Raw genomic sequence first — 9547 nt, forward strand, 5'->3', positions numbered from 1 at the left:
CAAAGACACAGTGAGACCGCAACCCAACCACAAAACCTATATGAAAAGAGACAGAAATCTAGGCTTGAAGGGAATAGACCCTCATACAGCACATGCAGAATGGAGCTAGAGCTTGGACTATTGAACCAGGCTTTTGGGGACTGAGTGTAGGGATTTTCTTGGAATATCCGTATTGAAGTCTCAATCTCAGCTTTTCACTGTGATGGGTCTAGTTCCTCACGAACATTAATGACCATTTAGATCGCCACCATGACTTGAACCAGGGTTCTACAGAGATAAATACCTGATAGCTTTAGCTAAAGGATTGGATCCTGTAACTGTAATTTGATACTGCAACAGTCTTGGGCATCAGAAAGCAGCAGTTGTATGTCCTTGTAGGACTGTGAGCCTCTGCTGCCAACATAAAGGAAAACTGCCATCTATAGCCACAAAACCCTAAGTAAAGGTCGAATTCAACAGTCCCAAGGGCTGCAAGGATGCTTGAATCCTGTTGTGGCAAGGTCTCAAATGCAGCTTCACACAGCCCCGCACCTTTTCATCCTCTCACCTAGATCAGCATCAAAGTCATTGGCATCATCAGGCCATCATCAGGGGCAGGCTGGAGCATCTCCAGTGGTTTTGACTGCCCTTCCCCGTACAAAGATGAGGGGTCTGTCCACACGCTTCACGGGCACTGTCTCAAGGGGAAGCTCTGGGTGGGAAGTGGATGCAGTTGAAGCCCTGTGGTCATCTGTTGGTGTGCTGCAGGATGGTCACACAGCCGTGGTAACTGGTACAGCGCTGCAGTGGCGGCTGCTGCTCCACGCTGCCCGTCACCGGGTCGAAAGTGAATGCCTTGTCCGTGCCTTCCCCATTCTCATCCCGGCCACCCAGGATGTAGATCTTCCCTCCACACACTGTCAGGCCACAGCTCTCCTGGAAAGCAGAAGGAAAGCCCTAGAGATAAGGAGTAAGCCTCAAGCTTTAGGTGATGGGATTAAGTCATTGCAATGGGCTCAAATCTCACCTGCCCAGAAGAGGGAAATGGGAAAGGGGAAGGGGAAAGGGGAAAGGAAAGGGGAAGAGGAAGGGGAAGGGGAAAGGGAAAGGAGAAGGGGAAGGGGAAGGAGTAAGGAGAAGGGGAAAGGGAAGGGGAAGGGAAAAGGGAAAGGGAAAGGGGAAGAGGAAGAGGAAGGGGAAAGGGAAGGGGAAGGGGGTAGGATAAGTGATGTTTGGCTCTTGGGGTGGTGCAATCCTACTGTTTCAATTAGAGTTCAGGTATTTGACATGCCTCAAGACAGTGATGGCAGCCCCCCAGGAACAGCACAGACTCATAAGCACAGCAAGAGCCCAGAGAAGCATCCATCACTTCCATATCAAAGCCACTTAAAAGGGTGCACCCCATCATTGCTCTTCACTGTGCCGCAGTTCACATTGCAGCATGGTCTTGGAGATCCATGTTTAGTGTCAACCATGATGACACTAAAACAAGATACACAGCCACCATGAGTGTGTGTTCAGTCCATGGACCAGACTAGAGCCAGTATAACCCTCACCCTGAAACACATAGCGTGGTCCTCAACACCAATAGTTTCACCCTACAGATACACTCATCTAGAATTAATAGCCAGTGTAGACTCAGCCTCAGCAAGAAAACTTGGGTTTGCTGTGGGAGAGACCTCCTCCAAGCAGTGTGGACACTGATGGTGAATACATCATGAATACATATTCAAATATGCTTGAATTTGCAGGTTGAAGGAGGTGATCCTGCCCCTCTGCTCTGCTCTTGTGAGACCTCACCTGGAGCATTGTGTGCAGTTCTGGTGTCCTCAACATAAAAAGGACATGGAACTGCTGGAACAAGTCCAGAGGAGGCCACGAGGATGATCAGGGGACTGGAGCAGCTCCCGTATGAAGACAGGCTGAGGAAGTTGGGGCTGTTGAGCCTGGAGAAGAGAAGCTGTGTGGGGACCTCAGAGCAGCTTCCAGTACCTGAAGGGGGCCTATAGGGATGCTGGGGAGGGACTCTTCATCAGGGACTGTAGTGACAGGACAAGGGGTAACGGGTTCAAACTGAAACAGGGGAAGTTTAGATTGGATATAAGGAAGAAGTTCTTTATTGTGAGGGTGCTGAGGCACTGGAATGGGTTGCCCAGGGAAGCTGTGAATGCTCCATCCCTGGCAGTGTTCAAGGCCAGGTTGGACAGAGCCTTGGGTGGGATGGTTTAGTGTGAGGTGTCCCTGCCCATGGCAGGGAGGTTGGAACTGGATGATCTTAAGGTCCTTTCCAACCCAAACCATTCTAAGATTCTATGATTCTATGAACTGCTCTGCACATTCACATGCTGAGTCAAAGCCACTATCTACTTTCCTTGCCTTCAATCTCAGCAAAGCCCAAATGGCTGCTATTGTGTATAGAGAAGGAAGGCTTAGAGCTTCTTTCCTGATCTTCTTCCTTACCAGAGGCCCAGGGAGGGCGGCCACTTCTCTCCAGCTGTCTTTCCTTGGGTCATAGCTGAAGATTTTACTGAGGAGTCCACCCACAACATAAATGATGTTGTCCAAGCAGACGGCGCTGATGCACCTCTGGTAGAAAGGGGTGGGAGACAAGAGCGTCCACTTGTTGTCCTCTGGGTCATAACACTGGACCTGAGGGGAGAAACACAGCTACGGGAACATGGATTTATCACATCTCCCTGCTCGGATGAAGCTGCTATTCACTAGAACAACAGGGCATAGGGAAAAAAACATGGATGGGAGCTTCAGCACCCAGAGAGCAAAGGGATGAGGGGTTCTAGCATTGCTTCTTGCATCCCAGACAAATGTAAGCCCCTAGGGTGGCTGTTCTCAACCCACACTGCATATGGTTAAGCGTTTGGAGATGGAGATGAGAGGCACTGATTTCTCTTCCTGCAGCTCAGGAGACCAGAAGCATCATGTTTGGCTTGCAGAGGTCTCCTCCAGGAAGTTACTGTTGTTGCTGCTTCTCTGCATGGATGTCCACACTGTTGGAGGTTTGTTCTATGGTGGCTCAGGGCTGACCAGGCTCTACAGAAACCATGCTTAATATATTCTGGCTCCTGATACCTTCCCTCTCTGATCTGTAAGTCTCATTGGCTTCCATTTAAATGCATGACTTCCCGTCTTATTATAAGGGAAACCATTAGTCTTCTAAAAAAGGTGCCCTGGTGGGTTAAGGACAACCCCATTCCCTTCACATTCCCTGGCAAACCTTTTTTGTCCCCATCCATCCTTGATGCCCCAGCGATACCTTGTCAGTGTTAGCGGTGTCATCCACAGCACCTCCCAGCACATAGAGCTTGTTGAGGCAGGAGACCACAGCCGCTGAGCTCACTGCCTGAGGCAGTGGGGCCAAGGTTGACCAAGTGTTGGAGAAGGTGTCGTAGCACTCGAGGCTGGAGAGGCGATAAAAGCCATCAAAGCCTCCCACAGCGTAGATCTGCCACAAAGGGAGCAAAACAAGTGGATTAGAGACTCCTGGACTCACTTACGGGGCTACGCCATGGTGTATGGGAGGAGAGACCAGGACTTGGCCAGAAAGATGGACGTCAAGCCATGGTAAAACCTTGGGGTTGGACTAAATGACCTTTAAAGGTTCTTTCCACCCCAAACCATTCTATGATTCTATGAATTACCCCAAAGTGTATAGCTTTCACCCAAAGACTTAACACAGCTATCTGTAGAAGTCTTGCACCATGATAAATATTAATACTACAGCTTCCTTTGTGGCTACATCAGGTGGCAACACACATGGGTGACATCTCCATTATGTCCTAGTTGTTCTCCCATCAAATCCAACTCTAAATGACCCAGAAGGCAAACACACACTGACAGCTTCTCATTGTACTGGGCAGCAGGAGAAGTTGGGGTGTTCCATGTGGCTTCTTCCCAGACTCAGGCCATCGCTTACCTTGCCCTGAAGAGCTGCCATTTTGTGCCTCCATCGGCCTTTCTGTAGACAGGCAACCTTGATCCAGACGTTCAGCTGGGAGCTCAGCACCCAGACATCGTTGCTGCTGATGTGGCCTCCTGGAAACAGAGGGATGGAGGGTTGGTGTGATCCCAGGGACAGCCCCATCACCTCACTACACCACAATATCGCAGAGGTCCCCCATGTGATGGAACAGCTCAGGCCAGAATGTGGATATTGGGTTATGGCCGTGTAAACTCAGCTTCCAACGGGAGATACTTTATAGACTTCAAGGCATTTGTTATACTGCTCCATCCTTTATAGAGAGCTCATCTGATAGGCATTATATTTAAGTGAGGCAGATGACTGATGTTTTAGGAAGCTCTGTCTTGATGGCACACACCAAAACCAGCTCATTCCATGGCTAAACACTTTTGATAGAGCCCCAACAGGAGGGAATGCTTTTGTTCATGCTGCCATCCTCCAACTCCAAAGTGATATTGTTCCTTTGGATATAATCCAAACCACCTAAGGATAAACTTCAACGAGAAGTGGCTTTGCTCCAAAGCTGGATGCATGTGAATGAGTCCTAGTGAACAGACCTAAGGAGCAGCATCCAAGCAAAGGTGCAACCAGGAAAAGACCGTTTGGTCCCGGGTGACTCACCTGATATGTAAACATCATTCTTCAGTGTGCAGGCAGCAAACTCTGACTTGGTGTAGCCAGGCACGCTGGAGAGGGCTGTCCACTGCCTGCTTTTTGGGTGGTAGAGGTCAGTGAAGGGCAGCTTCAGAAGCCCTTTCTTATCACAGCCCCCAATGACAACGATGACTTCTGACAGCTCCATGAACCTAGGCCACAAAAGGTACGGATAAGTTTCCGGACCAGATCTTTCCATCATCCCTCCCATGCTATCCAGGACACTGGTTAACACAGATAGAGCAAGAGCCTCTCCTGTATCAACTACTGATTTTCTGGGCAAATCATTTTACCACTGCATCTTCCCTTTTATCCGCACAATGAAATTAAAGGCTTAGGTAGGAAGAGGTCCAAACTGCATAGGGGAAGAAAATGGGAATGACCTTTAAAAGCCCCTCATGAGATTGCCTCCTGCCACTCACCCTCCCCTTTCCAGCAGAATCCAACCTAGTAATCCTCAAGGCACAGCCACAGGCATGGAAAGCCATTCCTGGCATCCTGCCTGAGCAAGCTGTCTGCCCAGAAAGAGAAGTGCTTCCAAGAAATCTTAATCTCTCCCCAGCTCTAACAGCAATGAGCAGAGAAGGCAGACAGGAGGGGAAGCGAAATCCTGCCAAGTAGTAGGTGGCAAGAGAGGAATGGTTCTGCAGGAGAGGAGGGAGAAGAAGGAGGAGGATGAAAGAGGATTTGAAAGACTTGGAGCAATCCCCAGCTCTGCCCTGGTTTGTGCAGGTTGAGGCTTGAGACTAAAGCTGCGGAAGGAGGGAGGTAAAATGTGGATGCTGAGGGGTAGGATTTATCCACAGGGGATTTTAGCTGTTTGCATCCTTAAGGATGCAGTGACTCTGTTGTTGAGCAATCCTTTATATTATAGAATCCCAGACTGGTTTGGGTTGAAAGGGACCTTAAAGCTCATCCAGTCCCAACCCCCTGCCACGGGCAGGGACACCTTCCACTAGAGCAGCTTGCTCCAAGCCCCATCCAATCTGGCCTTGAGCTTGTTCTCGTATTAGGCACAGGGAACATGTGTCAAACCACCCCTTCCACCTGCCAGAAACGTGCTCTAAATGCCAGGTTGGGACTTCTGAGGCGCACTGGGGCAACCTCCATCCTTCTGCCCAGGATGCTCCACTGAGCGGCATAAAACCCTGCACTCCTTGGGCTGAAGAGCAGGAGAGCACAGGAAACTGGCCCTGTAGCCCCATGGTCATGGGTGTCCTCTGGAAAAGCGTAGGAAGCCTCACAAACCAACTTGGTTTGATATGACAACCCACCCCAGGGCAGAGGTGTCCGTCGTCACTCTTCCCAAGCACATCATAAGAAACCTGCAGCACCATGAAGAAACAACAGAGACCTAAACCGTAGCTGGTCAAGTCCAAACTAAACAGTCACTAAAAGGCACAGATTTCTACACACACTCAATGCTAGAAATCACTTTTTCTCTGCCTCCTCCACCTTACACTGGCAGCTGCCTGGACCAGCATCTCTCTATCTTCTTGCTGCTCATCAATAAATCAATGCAAAGAACAAGAGTTTGGGAACATCTCAGACAGTAACTGAATTTGATCCCCGGACATTAATTCCTGACCCTGCAGCAATGCCTTTGAGCAAGGCATCATGCTGATAGCCAGGAGGACTGGTGTGGTGTGAGCCTTCCTGCAGCATGGGGAAGGTGGGAGAGAAACCGAAAGAGGTGGAATAAGAGGAGAGCTGGGAATGGACAACAGGTCTCAACCCCAGTGCTTGACCCACTGGTGACAGCAGATCAAGAGCTAAAAACACCCCTTCCTACCCATAGTCTGGACAGATACCTGGAGAACATCATTGCACACCCAGAGCACTGCAACTGGAACACTTCTTGCCCTCCAAAAAGTGTCACATGCGTTACTATAATTCATAGGAATCCTTAAAGCCAGGCAAACATCTCCAATGCCTTCATTTTGGAAGCAGGGAGATCGAAGTGGTGAGGCGCTGGAATGGGTTGCCCAGGGAGGTTGTGAGTGCTCCATCCCTGGCAGTGTTCAAGGCCAGGTTGGATGAAGCCTTGGGTGGGATGGTTTAGTGTGAGGTGTCCCTGCCCACGGCAGGGGGGTTAGAACTGGATGATCTTAAGGTCTTTTCCAACCCAAACCATTCTATGATTCTATTCTATAATTCTAAACAAGAAGCAGCCAGAGGGAAAAGAAGATAGCACAACCCAAGAACGCCCCTCAGACATTAAGATCCATCAGCTGAGGCCATACTGGTTTAGGGAAGATGATGAGTTTTACCTTCTGGGTCTTGATCGCACCGAGCTGCCCTCGTTCCCCAGGATGTAGTACTTTCGGGCCTCATGCAGTAGAGGAATGCACTCCTTAGAGTCCTGGATGAGCCCATCCATCTCCACCTTCTCCAGGAAGTAGGTGGGGTTGAGGAGGGGCAGACGTACATGCTCAAGGAGGTCCTTCAAGGCTCCCTTCCTGGCAGCTACATCGTGCCGTACCCAGCGCATGACTGCCTCAAAGACCACTTCCTCCTTGGGGACCACCAGCTCCTCATCGGACAGATACTCAACCAGCTCCTTCACATCCATCTCCAGGAACTCCTCGTGGCACGACACCTCCACAAAACACTCCAGCATGAACCTCTTGCTCTTCTCTGACAGAGAAGCAATGGAGAATGAATCGGCAAACTTCATGATGCCCAAGCAATTGCATGGGTGAAGCTGGCCTTCGAGGAAGGTGACACAGGCATCTCTGAGCTTGGAGATCTGCAGCAAGTCAGAGAGTTCCAAGATGCTTTCGACATTGTCCTCCTGAATGACGATGCTCCCCCCATACATATAATCAAGAAGGAGAGACATAGTGGAAGCAGATATCTTCTGGATATTAATGATATCCTGGTGGCCTTCCTTGAGGTTGCCACCAAACATGGCCCTGAAGTAGGTGCTGTTGGCTGACAAAGTGGCTCGGTGGCAGGGGAACTCTTGTCCATCAATTAACAGCACCACGTCGGTGAAGATGCCGCTCTGCCTGTAGGAGTTGAGTGTCTGGAGGATCTGCTCGGCGTGGCAGGACCCACTGCAGAGCTTCATGTGCAGCTTTTCTTTGCTCGGGTCCCGCGTCACTTTCTCCAGGCTGCTTGTCCTGAAACTTGATTCTTCTTTCATCATTCGATGCATCCTGATGGGGAAGCAGGGAAGGAGACACAAGAACAGGGCGCTATTAAAACACCTGACTGAGGTGTCAGGTCAACCCGGTCCAGTAAAACGTTGGATGGCATTTGAACAACCTGCTCTAGAGAAGGTGTCCCTGCCTGTGGCAGGGGGTTGGAACGGGGTGAGCTTTAAGATCCCTTCAACCCAAACCATTCCATGATTCTATGATGCTCAACACCAGAATCCCAGACTGGTTTGTGTTGGAAGGGACCTTAAAGCTCATCCAGTCCCAACCCCTGCCACGGGCAGGGACCCCTTCCACTGGAGCAGCTTGCTCCAAGCCCCTGTGTCCAACCTGGCTTTGAACACTGCCAGGGATGGGGTGTTTACCACTTCTCTGAGCAACCCATTCCAGCACCTCAGCACCCTCACAGGGAAGAGCTTCTGCCTTATCTCCAATCTAAATTTCCCCTGTTTTATGTTGAACCCATCACCCCTTGTCCTATCACTGCAGTCCCTGATGAAGAGTCCCTCCCCAGCATCCTTGTAACCCCCTTGAGACACTGGAAGCTGCTCTGAGGTCTCCACACAACTTCTCCAGGCTGAACATCCCCAGTGTTCTCAGCCTGGCTCCATACTGGAGGTGCTCTAGCATTCATTTACATTGAAGGAGCACAGCAATGCCACAGCTCATTTTCTAAAAGCATGACAGAGTCAGCACCACTCATTAAGTGGGGTGCAGTGAGGACCATCAGGGCACACCTGATCACAGCTTCTACCATGGCCATGTAGGTTTTGGATTGCTTTTCTGAGGCTCTGTAACAGCAAAGATACATCTGGGGGGTGTTCAGGCTCTGCTCTTAAGGACCCCTTAAGTCAGGTTCTGGAGCATCTCACCACGAGCCTCTGGCAGGAGCATGAGTCCTCACTGGGGTGGCAAGGTGCCGGACATCAATGGCTTCATGCTGTTTATAGACTCCCCTGCAGGAAGGCAGGCAGCACAGCCCTTGAGGAGGATTACATTGAAGTTCTCATGAGCCAAACCCCCTCTCTCAGCTCTACTCCTTCATCTCTTTCCCTACACCTGCATTTCCCATTGAGTCCTTGCATCTGACCACAGACCCCAAAGATGCTCAGATTGGCTTCAGAGGACACCTCCTGTCTGTGTGTGGGACAACCAAACCTAGTGCTGAGGATCTTCACCCCACCATATCCCTTGTGCCTCCAGAATCCCCCAGCAGTGGGAAAACATCTCTGCCCATGCCATGGGGATGCTGCAGGGACCTAAAGAGCAGTGAAGCAGCGTGACAAGCCCTAATGAAACATCTAAGGAATCCCATGGGAGTGGGTGGAGGCTCTAAACATCCCAAACTCTGCAGATGGATGCTCAGGCCTGCGTAAAGAAGGGACCGGCTGATGGTTGGTTCAAAGTGCTTTAGAGAAGTCACAACAAAGGTAGGTCTCTAAAAGATGCCTTTGCAAAGAACAGGATGGACTCCACATTTCCTAACACATGCAGCTCCAACCAGGAAAGAAACAAACGTTATCCCCACTTCTCTCCCTGACGAACACACACATTCCAATCCATCCGGTCACACATAGCTCCATGCTGGGAAGAAGGAGCTTATGTTTGCAAAGAGACATTCCCCCCTTTCCTCCCCAGTTAATCCAAAAGCCTTTTCCCAGCTCACATCCCTCCAACCTACCCGTGAGAGAGATGATGCCAACGCCAAAGAAAGAGTGGGTTTACCCCTTTACCATCACCCATACTCCTCTTTAGGACACTCTCCATCCGAGTAACA

At 50.2% G+C, this 9547-nt stretch overlaps 1 protein-coding gene across 1 annotated transcript; it reads right to left on the reverse strand.

The window, feature by feature from the left end:
• Positions 1-726: 726 nt before the first annotated feature.
• Positions 727-7769, reverse strand: KLHL35 (kelch like family member 35). The gene is made up of 6 exons (XM_065675902.1): positions 6880-7769; positions 4577-4761; positions 3911-4029; positions 3251-3439; positions 2440-2628; positions 727-915 (listed from the first exon to the last, which is right to left on the reverse strand). Exons 1-6 carry the CDS (start codon positions 7767-7769, stop codon positions 727-729), a joined length of 1761 nt encoding a protein of 586 aa, XP_065531974.1.
• Between the last annotated feature and the right edge of the window lie 1778 nt (positions 7770-9547).

Source organism: Lathamus discolor, chromosome 4 (genome assembly GCF_037157495.1).
Source record: "Lathamus discolor isolate bLatDis1 chromosome 4, bLatDis1.hap1, whole genome shotgun sequence".
Classification (NCBI taxonomy): domain Eukaryota; kingdom Metazoa; phylum Chordata; class Aves; order Psittaciformes; family Psittacidae; genus Lathamus; species Lathamus discolor.

Bases quoted from the DNA above. Each gene is read 5' to 3' on its own strand.
- KLHL35 (XM_065675902.1), bottom strand. From the start codon at position 7,769: ATGCATCGAATGATGAAAGAAGAATCAAGTTTCAGGACAAGCAGCCTG. The intron at 3,440-3,910 runs GTAAGCGATGGC...CCTTTGTGGCAG, and splicing joins TGGCAGCTCTTCAGGGCAAG to ATCTACGCTGTGGGAGGCTT. The intron at 916-2,439 runs GTAAGGAAGAAG...TCTGCTTTCCAG, and splicing joins CCGCCCTCCCTGGGCCTCTG to GAGAGCTGTGGCCTGACAGT.